The sequence below is a fragment of the Andrographis paniculata genome, unplaced genomic scaffold, assembly GCF_009805555.1.
Source record: "Andrographis paniculata isolate CXL003 unplaced genomic scaffold, ASM980555v1 Contig52END, whole genome shotgun sequence".
NCBI classification, from domain to species: domain Eukaryota; kingdom Viridiplantae; phylum Streptophyta; class Magnoliopsida; order Lamiales; family Acanthaceae; genus Andrographis; species Andrographis paniculata.
The window spans coordinates 3133370-3153592 of record NW_026137587.1 but is presented as its reverse complement, the minus strand read 5'-3'; the positions used below and the strand labels follow the sequence as shown (position 1 = coordinate 3153592).

Genomic DNA, 20223 nt, shown 5'->3' with positions numbered 1-20223 from the left:
TATATTTTTTGATCTAGCCAATTGCATAAAAAATTCCCAACAATATTTACAAGCTCAACGTCATATTTCATTTCAAGTGCTAATGTTTTATACTTTTGAGTTTGATTTGACTATATAACTTTTTTGGATAGTTCATGAATGATAAAATATGAATACATTAAACCACTTTCAATTATAAGTAATTTATTAAATCATAATTTATATGATTAATCATTCTTTTTTTTTTTTTGTATGTGTGTATTTGTTTAACATAACTTTATTATTATGTGAGAAAGAAAATAATACCATCAAAGCAAAGTCAATTATATCAGTAACCATAACACTCCAGACTCCAATTCTACAAAGAAATCATAATTGATTCAACAATTCAAATCCCAAATATACTATTATATTGCTTATACATAGTATAACCAATAATGGATAAGAAATAAATACATATAATCAAAATTAAAGTATTACAAATATGATTACTCAAATATAGTTTGAACTAACCTACTAATATTTTTTATTTTTATTAAACATTTAGTATTCTTGTTTTTCATAAATAATTTCGATTGTGGGCTGAAAATAAATATTAAATATTTAGTATGACAATTAACTAATTATATACATGTACGGGTATCAAGATATAAAAAATTAACACATCTTTTGTTGCACTTGAGCTTTGAATGAATGATTTTTTTTTCTCCGGAGCTTTTTCTAGTATAGTCTTAAATATTTTTTTTCTGAAATAAATTTTGTTTTAGCTTCTATTCCAGTAATTTTTATTCGTGTTTCTTCACCGGTCGTAGATGAATTCCTTTCTTTTTTCTTAATTTGTTTAGACTTGAATTCTTTATAAAGATATTCATACTTTACAAATTTTCATTAATTATGTCATATTTTTCTTTGAGGTCACCTTTTACTATTTTATATGTTTTTTTTTTTTTTTTTTTTTGTCTCAATTATTCTTGTAACAAATTGATTGAAAATATTATACAAAACTATATGCTACATTTCAGCAATACTTTGAAATCTAAATCATCTACACGATGAGATGTCGTTGTGCTATGAAAATCCAAAATATTTGCTTTACTTGAAAATATTACAAAAAATTATATGCTACATTTCAACAATACTTTAAAATCTAAATCATCTACATGATGAGATGTCGTTGTGCTATGAAAATCCAAAATATTTGCTTTCCTTGTATATCATCTAAATGACTAAATGTATAAGAATATAAAATCTCAATAATTACATATCATAATATATTTGAGTATGAGAACACAATATTCTACAAAACTCAAACTTTCTACTACAACAATATATCGTGCTATTAAAAAAGTCATGGTTGACATCATGTTCTTTTATTTTTCTAAAAGATGTAACATAGTAAATTGAAACACCTTCAATCACCCTAAAAACGTAAAAGTTACATTCATAGGCATTGCACAATTCATTTTGAAACCATTTAAATACTAGAATAGTATAAATACTTGTTGCATGTTTTTAATAATTGAGCACAAAAAAATAATACATAAATATTTATATTTGCTCTAAAATCATCTTTGAACTCTTCATAAGGACAATTATCAATCAAAATTTTAAAATATCAAAGAAATTATATAAGCGACTATTGTAGTTGACATACTTTTTTAACCACACTGTTTATGTTCTTGCTTCTTTGTGTCGTAGAGATATCACCACATATATATTTACGACCATAAATCAATGTCCGTTTTTTCTTTTTATTGAATAATCTTTTCAACAAATCTTTATTTTGATTATTATATTTCTCAAGCATGTTATTCCATTCAATTGAGAAATCTATCTTTTTTTTTCTTTTTTTTCTTTTTTTTTTTTTTTTAAATTCTAAATCTTGCATACACTTACAAAATTCATGTTCAAAATCTTTGAGTTTGTAAAAAATCTCATCTAAATATTTAGCAGTATTTTGGTAGATATATTAAATACAGAAATTGTGATGTGCTTTGGCCATTTAGAAGTTATGGCTTTGTCAATTGTTGCATTTTCACTGGTCAAAATAATATTTGACCTTTCATTTAACATTTACAAGAAAATATGTTAAATAGTTTTATCATATAGAAGTGCATAACAAAAAGGAGTAGTTTATTTGTGATGATACACACAAACAAATAATGCAAGAGGAAGATTTTTTAAATTTTTCCATAAGTTGTACAAGGGTGTGTTTGTTTGGGGGTTTGGATGAATAATACAAATCCTCTAAAAGAATATCATATCTCCAAAGAAAATACAATCAACTTTCATTATTTTATTTGTTCAAAATATATTGGTTATTACATCATCGTTATCAACTTGAATTGAGTAAAAAAAATTTGGATCTTTTATATGTATTTCTTGTAAATATTCAAATACTCATTTCATATCTCCAATTTTCATATCCTTGATTTCTTTGAATGTAAATAATTTTTATTATTTTGAGAAGTAAATCCTATATTATCTTAATCGCATGCTTGCTTGATCATATAATTATGAAATATCTTTAATGAGATACATACCTTATCTGCTATTTCAATTTTAATAGATGACTTTTTATTTTCTTATGTGATTTAAATAAGTTTGTTGCACCTGCTTTAGATAAATAATATTTATGCTTTAGCGTGAATTTCACAACCTCATTTTTTTTAATTAAAAAGGTATTTTTATTTTTTCTGAACACTCAAATTTAGTTTCGATGTGTAAAATTTTTCTCATTGACATCTCATTTATCATGTTTCATTTACCTTCAGCACAACAACAAAAATATTATATCAATAAATTTGCTATTTTTTTTTTAAGTTAGGTACATTTTTTAATATCAAATCCAAAGAATAAAATCTTACATCTAAATTTTTATTATTAATTTTCATACCTATATGAAGAATCCATTCTTTTGAGATAAAATTATGCAATAAATCATAATAACTAAAATTATTAAAACCTTAACCACCAACTATAACGTGATAATCACTCTATTCATTGGTTAAAAAATTTCCTAGAATAGATACTAGATTTTATTTAGGACATGTTACCCAAGCATCTTTGTCAAAATATAAAATTAAATGATTATAAATACAAAAATAAAAAATAAAAATACATAATTTTATCACTTTGACAAATTTTTGGTCATATTTTATTACATATGATACAATTGTAAAAATAATCATGTGAAAAAATATATATAATCATAAATAATTGACATGAGTAATTTTAGATATCATCAAATTAATTTTACATTCAATATTGAAGACAACATAAGAAAAAAATAATAATTATAATAAATGCATCTAAAGACAATATACAATAGATCGAATACATTGATCATATTATGATTTGAATTTATCCGATGAACACATTGTAAAACATTATTATTTTTTTTTACTAATTGAGAAACAAAAAGAGCATGTCGTAGATTAAGATCCAATCCTAAATTCAATTGAACTCTCTAACAAAGTCAAAATACAAACAATTACTTTGATTCATTTATATAGAATTCTGATTGATTTTAAGGATGTGTTTGACATTCAGCCGATAGCTTTAGGTGTTAGTTGATTCAATTAACTGTTAACGTTTAACTTATTCAATTAGCTGGTTTAATTAACTGATTTAATTAATTATTTGTATTAAAATGTTTGGTAAAATAACAGTTTGATATTAGCTATTTATATGTAAAATGACAATTGAAGACATTTATATTATAACTTTTAAAATTTTTAATTGTGTTTTTTAGTTTTAAAATTTTTTGTTATTAGTTATTTGAAATTACGAATGTGTTATAAAATATTTTTTATTAATTTTAGATGTGAGAAAGTTTGATAAGAAATATGAATATTTTTTATTAAGAATGATGTAAAATATAAAATAATAAAATTTTTGTATATATATTTATTATTAATTATTGATTAATTTATTATATTTAATAAATTTATTCTTTTTATTTAATTTTAATATAAAAATAAAGTAATAATATTTATGTTTTTGTTTTTATTTTATTTAATGAATATATAGTTTCCAAATAAAATTAATTAATTTAAATTTATAAAAATAACATTATAATTTAATAAATAATATATTAAAATAATTTATAATGACTGTGGTAAAATATATATATATATATATGTATGTGAGATAAATAATAACATTTGAAGGGTAAATAAGAAATAAAAAAAATATTGAAGTGAACAAGCTTTTCCAAAACGTTATGCTATATAACTTTTCAGAAATTAAATTTTTTGGGCCAATAGGCTATTACAAAAAGCTAATTTACTAAAACACCTAAATTAATTTTTTGACCGGTCAAACAGCTAAAAAAATGTTAAATAAACTGTTTGCCAAACCACCCCTTTCATTCGTGAATTGAACCATTCCACCCGAATAAAAATATCTTAACTTGAGTCAAATTTAAAATAAATTGAGAAAAAAAAAAAAGCCAATGAAGACATATTTTGAGTCCCTTCGGATTCATATACAATCTTTTTTTTTTTTTTTTTTTTTTAAACAATTTGACTTATGGATCGTTTTCAAAAGTAGAAGCATTTGACTTTTGTGTTTTTAGTAAATTTTTATAAAGGATGTAATAAAATAAAAAGTCTATTTAAATTATAATAATTATTCAAAAAAATGTGTTAATATAATTATTTTTTTTCTAGAATCTTTATAATTTATTTTTAAATTTTATTAATTATATTTAAAAACTTTACAATTATATAGTATAAAAAATATATATTTTTAAATTTAGTAACCTATATTTTAAAATTTTAATTAAAAATAATATATAAATTAAAAATAAAATTACAATTACAATTACAATTCAATATTAAATTGTTTGTATTTTTATACTTGTCATAAAATTTTATAAATTATATTAAATAATTTTAAGTTCTTAGTGTAATTTAAAATTTATAATGGTAAATTTGGTATTTAAATTTAATTTAAATATAATTTATAAAATAAAAATAAAAATACAATTATATTTTAAAATTTTAATTCTTAAAATTAAATATAAAATAATTAGTTTTATATTATTATTATTAAAGATAAACAATCATTTTAACTAACTTATTTTTCAAGCTACTTCTAAAGTATTTTTAGAAAAAAAAAAAATTCAACTTCAAAAGCTAGTACAAATTTGGCCGGGAGTTTACTCTATGCTCACTTTCGGGTAGCAGCAGCAGGTTTTCACGTCATAATATATATATATATATATATAAGGGTGTAACTTGCTACACATGAGTGATAAAAAAAAAAAAAAAAAACAATCCAAAAGTGCCTTAATTAACCACCTATCTTACTTAACCTTACGATTTTTATAATAATATTTCCAAGTTTTTATAATATGTAAGTAAATATGTAATTAAAAGTGAAGATTATTAAGTCATGTAGCACTCAGAAACCAAACAACCAATACTTTAGTCCCAATAAATTTAAATTTGAATTATACATAGTGCACCAAGGGAACACACACAATTGTGAAATCATTATTTTGCACAAAATAAGGGTTTTATGAATAAATTTCACTGACACAAAATTAAGCATACAATAAATATTACATAGTACAAAATAGATATAGGAATTCCATACTGCATTTTAAGTGACATAAGACCTCATGAATTATGCAATAAATATGTATGAAATATTAGTTTTATTTATAGACACAAATATATATATATATATCCGTCGGTACAAGAATTTAAAAAAAAATATATATATATTATTAAAAATAGAAAAATAAAAAGGTAATTAAAAATATTTTTAAAATTTTAGTTAGTGAAGAAACAGAATATAATAAAATCAATGTATTTGTTATAAATAAATATTAAATAAAAAGTAATAATTAAATATTAATCCCTCCGTCCTACTTAATTTATCAATTATTTCTATTTCGATCTATTCTACATAATTTATTCTTTTATTTTTTGAAAATATAATTATAAATTTTAATCATATTTTAAAATTTTTAATTTTTTATTTTAATTAAACTATTTAATATTTTAACTTTAATCTATAATTATTTTTATTAAATCATAATTATTTTTAAATACACTTTTTTTAAGTAACTAAACTAAATGTGACAATTTAACTATGACGGAGAGAGTAATTTTTTTACTTTTTCTCCTATAATAATAAAGTAAATTAACGAACCACCCAAAAGTGTAAACAAATATGCCGAATAGGGAGTATAACTTATAGCTAGGGGTGTTAAAAGTAAACTCAACCCGAAAAATCGAACCCGTTCGATCTGAAACTTTTCAGGTTCGGGTTTGGATATTTCGGGTTTGAAAAAAATCGAATCGATCTAAACCCGAAACAAAAAAAATTAGTGTCGTGTTCGGATCGTATTTCGGGTTGATCTGAAATTTTTATTATTATTATTTTAATTTATAATATTTATATTAATTTAAATATAAAATAATATAAAAATTAAAATAAAAATGATATTTTTTAGGTCAATTTAATTTTTTTTAACGTGTTTCGTGTCGGGTTTGTTCGGATTTCGGGTGACCTGAAACTAATTCAAGTCAACCTGAACCTAACCTGAAAGAATTCATGTCGTGTTCGGATCTAGGGTTTCAAGTTAGATTTCGGATCGGATTCAGGTTGACAATTTTTTTGTTATCCTCATGGCTCAACCCGACACGAACACGACTCAATAACACGAATTGACACCCCTACTTATACCTTATAAGGCCGCCCGCCAAATATATATATATAGATATAGATTTGAAACCAAAGCCGCAACATCTAGAAGAAAGATTTAGAGGCGTCGGGAATTTAAACTCACAACCTCACGTCTCAAATTCACTCGACGCTACCACTAACGGCAAAATAACTTGACCAACATTACTAATAAAAAAGGAGGCTGACGACAACTTGCACAGGAGAATGAAATTGCTGTAATATATTAATAAAAGACTAAAGTTCACAAGCACTTACAAGTGCTTCTCACTTAAGAAACAAAATTTCACCAAAAAGTGCAAGATTACATCCAACAACTAATAAACCAAAACCAGAAATGGCTATTTTCAATTTTTTTGTAATGCACAACTTCTATGATTGTCAATAAAAGTATACCAATTTTTTATATAAAGTATTGCATCCAACAACTATTATATAAAAAAAAAAAAAAATCAAAATGCATATATATTCATATATATATATAATGACACACACAGAGTGAACAAATCCAAACAATGTCTGTATGCGTGCATATTTGTTTAGATTACCAGATACCTTTTGTTCCAGAAGATAGGCAGCAAGTCTTGGCTTCAGTATCTCACTTCCTTTTTCACACCTAACAAAACTTGATAAGCTTGAAGAATTAGTGGAGAATATTTCTAGGCACTCGAGGTAGCAGTAGCCGTCCGACAACATGAATAATCGCAAGGATACTAAGTACTAAAGCCCTTGAGAATCAACTCAAAATGTGTTAAGCTAAAGTTGAAAGATGTAATTTGGAGAAGTTTACAAAACAGTGGTGGGATTCATTGAAAAAAGTGGTATCTAAAAATGGATTGAAATTCTCCACAGCACAGAATTCTCGGAATTTATGACATTAGAAAAATGTAGAAAAATGGCACTAACAATAGCACACAATACCATTAGTCCTCTTTTCTTTTCGGCTGCAGATGACTGTGAAAGAAACTGAACCCAACTGATGCTGCCATTCCAATCAAATACCCGAGAATGGCCCCGTAAGTCACGCAAATTGGCCACTCCTGCATGAAAAGTAAATCGAAAATCTGAAATTTAGCTAAGTTATTTGCTCACACTGAAGATAACATTCAGCTCATAAATTCTAATATAAACTGATACTGGAATATATATATACACACACACACACACACCTATGTATATGGGTGATGTATCAGTCATGCCATTCTTAAGATTTCCTCCATATATCAATTTTGACAATAATAAAATGTTTTGAGGAAAAATGACATGGAGGTTAAATGGGATTGATGCAACGAGACAAGCTGACGGAGTTTAAGAAATTTGAATACAAATCTTTGGTTAACAACTCAAAGCCTTAACTTTTATCATCAGCACTGCATCCAAACAAGCTATACCTAACATAAAAAAGATTACGATGTCTGAAGCTGGTTCCAGACTAGAAATAATAGCTAAAGCTACATCCTAATCATTCATGGAGTAATAGAGAGATATTTTATGCTAAAGTCCAGCACCTGCCAAGGTCTTTCCCAGTCGAGAGGCATAGGCCAAGCACCAAACCAAGCCCCAATAACTGATCCATATGCAGGAAATGAGATCATAAAATCTGTAAATCCAACAGGCCTGCAAGAAGAAACAAGGATGTGGGGAGTCAAGAGCAATAATATCTCACTTGCTAATGATGTTTTATTTTTTTAACTGAGTAATTGACTGACTTTGTGTGAGCAAATATCCGGAGCCAATCATTCCAAGATGTGCCATAGACAGAAGCTGCAGGGGCAAACTGCCAAATAATATAAGAAACATAGCAAACTATTAAAAGTAAGCAATAATTGCATCAGTGTTAGTGCCATAAACGGGGTACATACTGTAAAAACCGACATCAGAAGACTCCAGTTAACTGTCTTCATAAAGTGCCTGTATTCAATAAAAAATCAGATCAGCATCACCAGATATATCTGTGATATATGAAAATTCAAACTGTTTCTGTTTATCTTCTTCACCAATGCTGGAATTAGATGCTATGCCACCATGGATGTCTCAAACAGAACCACACATATGGCGAGGAGCATCATAAAAATTCCCATACAATAAGAATGCTAATTAGATCTAAAATCATGAAGGGATTCACAATTCTGAATCGAATTACAGGAGGACTGAAGGAGGTTCCAATCATGGGGGAAGTTGTTGAGTGCTGAAGGATAAATTGATCAAATCAATTCTTGTGAAATAGAACACTACAGAAGCATCAAAATAAAAGGATAAAGTAAAACAGTGGACATAACCATCACATACTGGATTCCAACAGGTGCACCCAATATAATCGCTCCAAAAGCATTCAATAGAGCACCTGAAAAGATAAAAGTCAAGATATATCAGCTGTAAATAGCCTATATGACAGTAGAAATATAAATAGTTAGAGATACATTAGCTTCAGAATAATAGGAGAATGAAAATCCTCAAAGTTAATGCTGTTATTTGCAGCACATAATTTTTTAGCTCACATTTGTTACAACAGAAAAATCATAGGATCCATAATACTAGTGAGCACTCAAAAAAGTAACTTGAATGTTATTTTTCTTCCCAAAACAATAAATACATTATTAGACCAAAGGAATACACTAGTCCAACAACTCATGAATCAGCATGCAAACAAACATATGAAGAAAGACTTCATAGCTCCTGATCCATTAAGACTTTAACAGCATGCGGCTTTCTCAAGACACTGTAACATGAGCTAGAGCTTCGAAGAATCAGTGAGGAATTGAAGAATCAAGCCTCACCAAAATTTAAGTGAAGCCAGACAGACTGTGAGTATGTTAGCTAGTACCAAAGTAATAAATCCATCCAAAACATTTGAGAACTTTTACAACATTCCTAGCAGTGTAAGAAATCCAAAGTTTTTATGCTTTAGGAATGTAAGGGTTAGTTGAGTTGTTGTTTTCCAATAGAATCAATTCAAACATGTGCAGGTGTGACTGGTACCCACCGCACCCAATGTGATGCACGGGGCACGCCCCTTGATTTTGCGAGCGAGTGGACAGGCCAAGGATGCTTAGAACCATGGATTATCTTTAATTTGTCATTGAGGCATATCCTCACCCAGTATCTCCCTTTTACCCTTTTAACACCCCAATAAAAAAAATTGCAGTGCTTATTGAATAAACTACTAACACATTTTGTATGAATATATGGATATCTGCTTTCAGAACATTACTTCAGAAGGGCCCAAAATTTGTACACTAAGCATGTTGTAAACAAAGCATATCTAATTAGCCTTGAATTTCAATATATTCAAAATTCATTCATCTGGTTATATTTCATGAACCACCATGTCCAATGATACAGTCTACTGGTTTCTTCCAATAAAATATCCCATATATGCGAGTTTTTAAGCCATCAACCATCATTAACAAACAATTCTTGATAACAATTTTGGAATCCCAAATGTGTGTGACAGAAGTCTATTTTATTTTCAATTGGCCTTTACAAGAAAAACTCTGAATTCTTGCACATGCCCATAAAACATATCACATATGTATATAATCCTTGCTAAGTAACATATATGTTGTCAGTCATAAATTTTTTAACTTAAGTCATCACAATCATTTTTGCACCAAAAACACACAGGAGAAAAATAAAGGAAGATAAGGCAGTTATGAAGCTAACCAGCAGGAAGACTCAACAGCCCTCTCATTATGGCTTTTATATACTGAAAGAGGAAATTTGAATAGAGTGAGTGCACTCAACAGCGCAAGGAGCAGTCCGAGGGATGGAAAAGAGAAACTGAAAAAAATTTAAAATTACAGAGCATTGATCGGGATTGAGCCTAAATAGACTGTAGATAGGGATCACGATAGAAGCTTCAACAACCTGAAGAAACACACGAATAGGCACATATTAATATTAATACTAAGAGAAAAAAAATGAAAACAAACTTGGCACATTAAACATCTGAAGATTACGTACCCAAACTATTAGAAGTGTTTGTACTGATTGTTGGATCAACGTAAGTGAATAAACATTTAATGCCACCCAAAAACCTGAGGCTAGGCCTAGTCCACAAGTGAGATGCAATAGCAGCAACTTCAAAGGAGATGGAAATGAAATATATGCATTCATGTTCTCAGAAGTTCTCTTTTGCGGAAGTCTCTACTTTAGTTGAATATTGGCTAAAGCATGTCAGATGTTGATGGTGACGAGCTGCTGCTTATTTCATTTCTGGTCTTTTTTAAGCCAGACTTTTTTGATCTGAAATATAAAACTTGTTTTAGTCTTTCCAGTTCAGTTAGACTATAAATTACAGCATTTGATAAATCCATTCGCCAGGACGCCTAAAGAAATCATATGTGCAGACAACTTACTGCAATATTTCTTGCTACAGGTTCTACCATTTTCATGACCAGATCATTTCAATAAGAACCAATAGATTTTAGTTTACAAAAAGGTGCAACTTTAAACAAATCAACACAAGAAATTTTAGTTTACAATAGGTGCAGTTTTAAACAAATCAACACAAGCAAAAGATGGGAAAATAATCTAAGGGTGTGTTTGTTTGGAGGTTTGGATTTTGAGTTGGAATTTGAATAGTAAAAATTTTGAATTTGAATAATTGTATGATGTGATATAAATAGGTGATGATGCGATGTTTTGAATGTAAAATTGATTTTTAGTATAATATAAATAATAAAAAATAGATGTTTGATTTGATGTTTTTGGGGGGAAAATTTTGGATGAATAGTGGAATTTTGTCTAAATCTATCAAACGAACACACCCTAAATCTTTTTGTGAAAGTGCAATGTGCTTGTGGAAGGTGCACAAACATTTGCACCTTTCTCTGATCAAATATTCCAAAGCATTTTTATCAACTGTTACATGGTTCTTCTCGTTTTTATATATGGTTCTCGGAATATTGTAGTTCTTCTAAATTAGTGTAAAATACTTGAAATAAGTTGACTATTTAGTGAATTTTGAGTGTCTTCTAAAGCGAAAAATGATATAGCAAGTATACTCTTTGAAAAGTTCAGTCAGGATTAAACTTGGAGCAACAAAAACACATTTCTTGAGATAAATAATAATCACATTTCTTGAAAGAAATAGATAATCTTAACTAAGCTCAGGTTGGTACAACATAAAACAACTAATGGGGAAAGGGATAAGTCTAATCCCAATAGTTTCTTGCAGAATTTTCAAAACCAAACCTATCTAAAAGGCCGACTACTTCAACTCCATTATCTACGGACTAAGGTTATCTCAAACCCATTCCTTTATTTTTACAACAGCTACAATAAAAAGATACAGATGATTTTCTATAGTAAATTTAATTCAATTATAAACTGTAATTTTTATTTAAAAAGATATATTCATTGTATATTCTTTTTCTATATTATTTTATACTATAACTTTTCATATTTATAAATTATACTTAATTTAAAAAAATTAAATTATACATCACTTAGAAAAAATAATTGTACATTATTTTTCAAAAAATATAATTACATATGACTTTAAAAATACAAAATTATATACTCCCTCCGTTCCAAAAGTATATTCTTATTGCGTTGGACACAAAATTTAAGGAATATTGATATTATATTGGTAGTCGGTAAAAAGTAAGGATGCATGACTTTTTTGCCCTTGTGAATATATTAGTGTAAAAAGTAGTGGGAATTAGTGTAATAATAATGAAAAGGTAGGGATAGTTTTACTGTTATATGGTTATTTATGAAAATGAGACTTTTGGAAGTATTTTAATTATACTAGGCAGTTAAAAATAGTGTAATGACATTTTTAATTATAGTAGGTAGTTAAAAGTAGTTAAAAGTATTTTAATTATGATGTGATGTAAAGTAAGGACAGGTATTTAATTACTTTCTAATTGGAGGGAGTTAATTACTTTCTAATTGGAGGGAGGATATTATTTTTCAAGAAAATAAAATTAAACAATAAATCGTAAAAAAAAGATAACAAAATAACACAAAGTAAAGTGAAAACTGAAAACCCCCAACCCCAAATTCAACACCTGCAGTGGGTTGAAGTTGGTCTAAATATCAGAAATCATGTTCACCTCCACAGTTATTTTAGGAAAAACCGTTCGTAAGTTTTCAATTCACCTTGTAAACACAAATTTATACAAGCAAGCAGTAGAAACAAATCAGAAACACAAGCTAATCCAAACTGAAATCAAAATGAAGCAGAAATTAACAAAAGAATCAAAATCTCAAAATTGTGTATAAAACACAAACAATCAGAAATCGAAAAGCTTGAAACAGAGAAAACACTTAAAGCGGTGAAGAATTCAACGAAGAGGACGAACCACAATGAAATCAGAACTTCTTCGCCACGAATTCTACCCGGTCGCGGCTCCGATGGCCAGCTCCTTCAGAGAGAGATTCTCCTCTCCGGCACTCAGGCGAAACAGAGACGACGGCGCTTCTTCCTCTGGCGACGATCGACGGCGGGAGGCGAGAATGACGATCGTCGCTTCTAGCTGTTTCCTCACTCTCACTCTCGCTACTCTGCGTTCTCTGCAGTGGAAAAGTGAAAACATTCCCCCAGGCCCCAATTAAGTCCCAGGCTGGGCTTATGTTTGGGCTTCAAAAGTTCAACCAGAAAATGGGCGGATTGGCCCCAGTTTCTCTCTCGCCCAAAAATCAAAATTCAGCTGTAAAATGGTAGCAGAGGGGAGGAGCGCAGCGGAGCGGAAGGGAAGGGAGGGGGTGTGGAAGCTACGGTGTCGGTGGGGCGATTCGAATGGTGAAAATTGGAAGTGAATATACGAGGTGGAGACTATTTTGTTTAGGGACATCGATTCGTTTGTTTCAGACAACTATCTCAGCACCAAAGCGTCATTGTATTGTTGCTTCACAGCAAACAATTTGTGCAGTGTCAGGTTAGCGCCGCCTTCTCTTGCCTAATTTCAACGCTTGGAAGTTGGAATCACGGCAATAGATTTGTTCAGACTTCATTTTCTCTATATGTTGAAGTATTGGATGAATGGATTCTGTGCTGTCTCATCATGTCTTACGTTTCTGCCTGCTGGAGTGTGGTCTTTATGTGTAGAATTGTCGATCGGATATGCTATGTTTACTGATAGCACAGCTGTTTTCCAGTAGGTAAAAAGAAATGTTTAATACTATATATATATATATATATATATATATAGTTTAAGATCTGGTTTTCAGGTTAATCTTGTAAATTTTCTTTGCTTATAACTAATTTTGGTAGATCACTGTGATAGTGGAGCCTTTGAAGTTTTTCCTTTGTAAATTGCTTATTGTTGAACAACAATGTGTAGATTGATTATGTATGTGTCTGTAGTCTTTCATGCATTGGAATCTTGGAGGTTGATTTATACACTTCATTTCGGACTAATATAAATAACAGCTTAGTTTCGTTATTTTGTCTTCTTGACCACTGGGACATATAATCATCTGTCTCAGCATCAGAGGTGCTAAAACTTCTATTTAAATGTAGCCTTATGAACTTTTAAAGTGATTTTTCTTCCTTTGCTTTATCTGACAGATGATCGAACACTATCCAATCTTCCTGAATTATGCAAGGGCACCCGCAATTTTAGAACTTCAGGGATGGTGCATGGTGAAATCATCAAACATGGATATGAAGTGCACCCATTACTGCCTATGTTAACTAAGGTATATATAGCTTATGATAAACCCGAACTTGCTGTACAACTCCTTGGTAAAACCTTCTTCGGAAATTTTGACCTTGTCTCCGCCAATCTGTTGATAGCTAATTTCATGAAGATTGGCAAAACTGATATTGCCAAGAAAATATTTTCTGCTTTACCTGCTAGGGATGTAGTCACCTGGAATTCAATGATTGGAGGATGTGTAAAAAACAGATTCTATTTGGATGCAATAGGAATGTTCAAAGAGATGTTAGCAGCAGCAGTGAAGCCTGATGGATTTACATTTGCATCGGTCATAACTGCTTGTTCGAGGCTTGGAGCTCTTGATCTTGGAGAATGGGTTCATGGTTTAATGACAGAGCAAAAGGTTGAGATGAATTATATATTATCATCGGCCCTCGTAGACATGTACTCGAGGTGTGGAAGAATTGAAGCAGCAAAATCAATATTTGATTCTGTTGAAAGAATGGATATTTCCATATGGAATACAATAATAAACGGGTTTGCAATGCATGGACTTGCTGCCGATGCCATTGCAACATTCAATGCCATGGAAAGGGAAAATATCTCACCTGATCATGTTACATTTGTTGGAATTCTCACGGCGTGTAGCCACTGTGGGTTTATAGAGGAGGGTCAGAAGTACTTCAACCTGATGAAAAATCATTACTTGATCCAGCCACAGCTTGAGCACTATGGAGTGATGATTGACTTGTTTGCGCGAGCTGGGCTTCTTAAGGAAGCTTTTGCAACAATTCAGGAAATGCCAATGGAACCTGATGTTGTCATATGGAGGGCACTTCTTAGTGCTTGTAGAATCCACAAAAATTCTGAGCTGGGAGAAGTTGTTGTTTCAAAAATAAAACATCTTGGTAGTGAAGACTATGTTTTATTGTCAAATATATATTGCTCCACTAGGAAATGGGATAATGCTGAAGCAGTGAGGCATGGCATGAGCAAGAATGGAGTTCATAAGAGTATTGGAAAAAGTTGGGTTGAATTGAATGGTGCTATTCACTACTTCAAAGCCGGTGATAGGTCACACCCCGAAATTGGATCAATTTACAGAATCTTAGAAGCTTTGATGCATCGCACGAAAATGGAGGGTTACATCTCCTCAGGCGACATGGTTTTGATGGACATATTGGAAGAAGAAAAAGAGGAAAACTTGATTTATCACAGTGAAAAACTAGCCTTGGCATTTGGGATCCTAAAGTCAAGTCCTGGAACTGAAATATTAATTTCAAAAAATCTGCGAACTTGTTATGATTGCCACTCTTGGATAAAAATTGTATCGAAGGTCTTACACAGAGTAATAACAGTGAGGGATAGGGTCCGGTTTCATAGGTTTGAGAGTGGTTCGTGTACCTGTGGTGACTATTGGTAGCTAAAATACTTGCTGCATATAATGAGAGTTGTCATGGGTTTGAGACGGCCTCGTCTACCTGTAGTTACTATTATTGTCTAAATGTCCAGTTAAGTGCAATGGAAATCACAGTTCTTAAACTAACTTGATGATGGGAAAATGGATGATAAGACAATTAAGGTAAATTTGCGGTGCATTCATGTCTGTTTTTGGTGTTCTCAGGCCCTACAAGTTTTCTAAACTTAATTTCTTCGTATAAAAAGTTCAATGTGTCAATCTGTCAAATGATATATTTACATATAAAGTTTGTGAATGATTTTGATTAATGTAGGACTTGGAGATGTCATGTTGGTTATTCTAAGCATATGCTTATAGAACTCTTAATCTCCAAAAATCTCCAAAGCATTCTAGAGGATCAAATCAGCTGAGAAACAGGGGAGTGTGAGGTTCTCAAACCAAACTAGTTGTTATTGTTCTTGAAGCTATAAAGGTAATCTTTTCAAGCATTCACTTTCTTTTGTTGCGTTCTTTTCTTATCATGCATTGCACATGCCTTTTGCACTTCATGGAGGCTGACTTAACTGAGCAAATGTTGCACAATGAAGATTTGCAAGGGCAAGGTGGTGACACCTTGCTTTAAAAATGAAGTTTATCCTGTCATTGTCACGTATATGAATATATGATATTAATGTGATAAGCTTGACGTGTTTCTGGGTCAATAAAATCTTTGTGACGATCAGCGCTAGTTATTGTGGATTGGAACCAGCTGCAGTTTGCCTCCATAGATCTCTGGAAGCTGGTTTTCATCAATGTCCTCTCGCAAAGTGGCGTGCAGTCTGCTGTTCTCCACAAACACAATCTTGAGCACAGTAAAAAGCAATGGATCAGATAACAAAGGTATGCACTGCGAGAACCTTTTAAATAAATGGATAATGACTTTCACTTGTACTTATACCTTCTTCCTGGTATTCTTGTCGATGAATGGTTGAATGATCTTCCACATGGTCATGAAAATGTAGGGTACATGAATGACAAACACTTTTCCAAGTCTTTCTGGGTAGTAATCCTGTCATAAAATATTATATATATGTATTGATTAGCAGAATAACATGAGGATTTCATTTATTGAGTGGTTTAGATTGTGTTTAGACCTGTAGGATTGAAATAGCTGTGAGGTTTGCGCGGACATCACTGTTGCAATAGCCATACCCTTCTAGATCTGCTATAGTAGTGAACTTTTCCTGTCCTTCAGGCATCCTGATTTTAGTTAAGAAATAAATAAGAAATTTAGTCGGTATTCTCAGAAATGGCACACCTTTGGACATGTGCAAAAGAATTGTGTTCAATGGTTATGGTTCTTGATTCTTAACAAATCAGTAATGATGTACAACATAGGGGTAGGATCTGGTGTTGATTTTGTAATAAGAGCTAAAAGGTAAATATGAAATTAGGAATAACAGTAGCTGCCTTCATCCATATGCAGTCTGGGCATATAAAATTTTTTTCACTTTGATGACACTTTATTGCATCTAGACACCACAATTGAACAATATCAGTGCAATAATTTCTGCATCTTATTCACCAAAAGAATATTATTTAATTTACATTATTATTTAATGGTAATGATTTGTTACTTTGATATTAACTATGTAATGCTAGTCCGTATATTATGAAATGCTGAATGTTATTCACAGATAGACTGACTATTTTACTTTATATATGTATGATATATCTAATCATGTTATGTATGTTAAAAGGTTGCAGTATTTCATAAATATTTCTGTACTCATCTTATGCGCAACGAGGATATGTTTACTTTGTGGGATGAGATTATAATGCATAGTATTACTCTAATGGATGATATAATGACATGATAAAATAATTTAATATTTACTTTAATTGATTATCATACAAGATTATAATTCCTAAAATAATTATTAAGTATATAATAAAATTAATACTAAGTTAGCTATTAAAGAAGAGCAAAATAATCTTTTAATATTAATATTATCTCATGCTTTACTTTGTTCCGGGCTATAATAATGCAAACGTGTAATTAGGTTGGATAAAATCATATTGTTTATCTTATTCATCCAAAGTAAACACACCATTAAGATACATTGATAATAATAGAAATGTAAAAGAACTATGACAATCAAAATTACAAGTAGTATCAACAGATTTAGAGTCAAAATTGTGGCTGTGTCTAACCTGGAACACAGCTTATCCAAAACAAATGCCAAAAAACCTGAAAAATCAACCATAGGGCAACACAGGAGAAAACCAGTTATCAGTACTACATTGAATCTTATAGATGCAAAAATCAAATCTCCATGTAATACGACAAAAGTAATAGAAAAAGGAAGTAGCGAAGCTAGAGCACGTTTGAATTCATCTGTGTCTCCTTGAAAATGACGGGAGCCAAAAACAACTGCAATGGGGCGCCCTTGCTTGTCCTTCCCTTGCATGAACATCTTGTTTTGTGATATTTCATTATAAATCTCTGATGTTGTAATGAAACCCTTTGGCATGAAGGTCCGCCTCCATGTCAAGTATTTCAGCAACATCGTTGCAGCTTTATCAACATTGAGATCGCGTGCGCGAAGAAACCTTCTCAGTGTTGAATCATCTAAATCCTGTAAACAACAAAAACAACATATCAATTGCAGTTTCAAACATTATCTGAAATCTGCCACTATAGTCCTTTAATTCCTTCAATTTAGTTCTCTATCAGATCCCTTCTACACCATAGAATCAGATCAGATCAATACTTTACAGCTTAATTCACAATATTCAGATAATCACCTTTGTTTACTTTGTGTTTGGTTGAGTTTTAGTTTTGTTATTTGGTTTAAATGGTAATTTGATGTAATGTTTTATGAGAGAAAACAATGGAATTTTGTAGGAAATCATGCAGCAGATATATGGTGAAGAAAATCACATTTTATATGAGAAAGAAACGATATGTATGATTTATATGTAATTAGGAGAATACCTTTGCAGAGGGATCTTGTTTTTCAAGAGTGGTTCTCATCGAAAGAACGCAAAGTCTTATGTTTTCCTCACCATTATTATCTGTGTTCTTTCCCAGAAATTGTGAGTCTGGAGAGTAGAAAACATCATCATCTGCCTTTGCTACTTCTGCCATGATTATGGTGTGCAACCAAGTTTGGGACTGTCGATCATAAGAGAGTACGATGATATACAACATAACACTATGATGAGGTATGCATTAAAGTCTGTGTGTTTGTCTAGCTAGTAGAATATTTCTATTTTATTTATTTTTTTATTATGGTGTGGTTTAAACGAGGGAATCATTTCTTATTTTATATAAAAAAAATATATATATTTTTTATGATTAGTATTTGGTGAATGGTCAACGCTAATTGAAGGGATAGAATTTGAACCCTCAACTTGGTCCCTGTTTTTTAATGGGAGATTCTAGTGAAAAAAAAAAAAAATGATTTGTTTTTTAGAGTTGCAGTGAGTGTTTGGGATAATCTGTTTTAAATAATGATTAGTTATTCTATGTTTGTTTTATTTAAAATTTAGACAAAACAATATAAAATTCATATGTAATTTATGAAATTTGTGCAAAATCTTTCATTATTTTAAAATTGCCTAAACTTTTTTTTTTTATGATTTCAAAAATTCTATAATTAATCTTATTCGGTTATTAGTTAACGGCCGAAACTTTATTACTAGGAAATCACCATTAACTAATATTTTTATTTAAATATTATTTTGATACTATATTCTATAAGATAAAATAATATATTTTTATTGAAAATCATACTATTGAATATTGTTTTGTATTTGAAATTAAAAATAAGTACCTTTTAGCCATTAAGAAATAACCCCCCTCCCCCGCCTCTCTTAATTCGTTTGCTAATTTATATTTGGCTGTTTATCTTAGATACCTTGAATTATATATATATATATATATATTATATTATATTTTAAAATAATTTTATAAAATATATTTAGAAGCATAAAAGAGAAAATTTATGTAAAAAAATGTAAAAAGTTGCTATATACACACATGTGGAGGGCTCTACACCATGTTTATTATAGAAAGATTTTATGTAAATGTTTAATGCATTTATGTAATTGCAATCACTATATGAATAATATTTAAAATATAGATTAATATCAAGAAAGAGCATATTCAACGAGTAACATATCATTATTGAACAACCACATGACTAAAAATTATATAATTACATTCATTATTCAATTAACTTGTAGTCATAGTCACAAGTCGCAAAGTTGATATTTTTCAGCATCTATAAATTATTGGAACAATTAAATAAGTAAAAAGGGTTGACTTTAATCATCACTTGGGTTCTATTTAAATAATAACGTTAGTTAATAGTAATATTTTAGATCGTAATCATTTTTTTTAAAAAAAAAAAAACAAAGGGTTTGTTACGACACCAGAAGAGATCAGATTCAGATCTTTTCGATAGGCAAGTTTTGGGAGTTGCAATTGTTAAAAGTTTAATCCTTATGAAAAATGGGGTTATTAGAACT

General features: G+C 29.8%; 3 protein-coding genes across 6 annotated transcripts; 1 reads left to right on the top strand and 2 right to left on the bottom strand.

Annotated features, from left to right (window-relative positions):
- Positions 1 to 6905: 6905 nt before the first annotated feature.
- LOC127254242 (uncharacterized) lies at positions 6906 to 13137 on the bottom strand. 4 transcript variants are annotated; one of them, XM_051279250.1, is made up of 10 exons: positions 12990 to 13137; positions 10642 to 10923; positions 10480 to 10545; positions 10342 to 10384; positions 8968 to 9022; positions 8541 to 8589; positions 8388 to 8455; positions 8187 to 8295; positions 7600 to 7718; positions 6906 to 7294 (listed from the first exon to the last, which is right to left on the bottom strand). In XM_051279250.1, the coding sequence occupies exons 2-9, from the start codon at positions 10792 to 10794 to the stop codon at positions 7602 to 7604; spliced, it is 660 nt and encodes a 219-aa protein (XP_051135207.1). In that variant the 5' UTR covers positions 10795 to 10923; positions 12990 to 13137; the 3' UTR covers positions 6906 to 7294; positions 7600 to 7601. The 4 variants fall into 4 exon arrangements, with proteins under 4 accessions (XP_051135207.1, XP_051135206.1, XP_051135205.1 ...); XM_051279249.1 differs by having other exon boundaries at positions 6907 to 7303; XM_051279248.1 differs by lacking the exon at positions 6906 to 7294 and having other exon boundaries at positions 7310 to 7718.
- A 285-nt stretch (positions 13138 to 13422) lies between these two features.
- On the top strand, positions 13423 to 19045 carry LOC127254239 (pentatricopeptide repeat-containing protein At5g50990). The gene is made up of 5 exons (XM_051279245.1): positions 13423 to 13565; positions 14198 to 15870; positions 16022 to 16180; positions 16431 to 16587; positions 18782 to 19045. Exons 1-2 carry the CDS (start codon positions 13427 to 13429, stop codon positions 15709 to 15711), a joined length of 1653 nt encoding a protein of 550 aa, XP_051135202.1. The 5' UTR covers positions 13423 to 13426; the 3' UTR covers positions 15712 to 15870; positions 16022 to 16180; positions 16431 to 16587; positions 18782 to 19045.
- LOC127254240 (uncharacterized) lies at positions 16268 to 18901 on the bottom strand. The gene is made up of 6 exons (XM_051279246.1): positions 18686 to 18901; positions 18074 to 18326; positions 17902 to 17938; positions 16842 to 16947; positions 16646 to 16756; positions 16268 to 16549 (listed from the first exon to the last, which is right to left on the bottom strand). The coding sequence occupies exons 1-6, from the start codon at positions 18899 to 18901 to the stop codon at positions 16433 to 16435; spliced, it is 840 nt and encodes a 279-aa protein (XP_051135203.1). The 3' UTR covers positions 16268 to 16432.
- Positions 19046 to 20223: the final 1178 nt, after the last annotated feature.

Coding starts and splice junctions, on each gene's coding strand:
- LOC127254242 (XM_051279250.1), bottom strand. CDS start 10,794: ATGAATGCATATATTTCATTTCCATCTCCTTTGAAGTTGCTGCTATTG. Junction 9,023..10,341: donor GCTGTTGAGTCTTCCTGCTG/GTTAGCTTCATA, acceptor TTATCTTTTCAG/GTGCTCTATTGAATGCTTTT. Junction 7,719..8,186: donor ACTGGGAAAGACCTTGGCAG/GTGCTGGACTTT, acceptor CTTTTCATGCAG/GAGTGGCCAATTTGCGTGAC.
- LOC127254239 (XM_051279245.1), top strand. CDS start 13,427: ATGGTGAAAATTGGAAGTGAATATACGAGGTGGAGACTATTTTGTTTA. Junction 13,566..14,197: donor AACAATTTGTGCAGTGTCAG/GTTAGCGCCGCC, acceptor TTTATCTGACAG/ATGATCGAACACTATCCAAT.
- LOC127254240 (XM_051279246.1), bottom strand. CDS start 18,901: ATGTTGTATATCATCGTACTCTCTTATGATCGACAGTCCCAAACTTGG. Junction 18,327..18,685: donor AACAAGATCCCTCTGCAAAG/GTATTCTCCTAA, acceptor TGTTGTTTACAG/GATTTAGATGATTCAACACT. Junction 16,757..16,841: donor CAGCTATTTCAATCCTACAG/GTCTAAACACAA, acceptor ATTTTATGACAG/GATTACTACCCAGAAAGACT.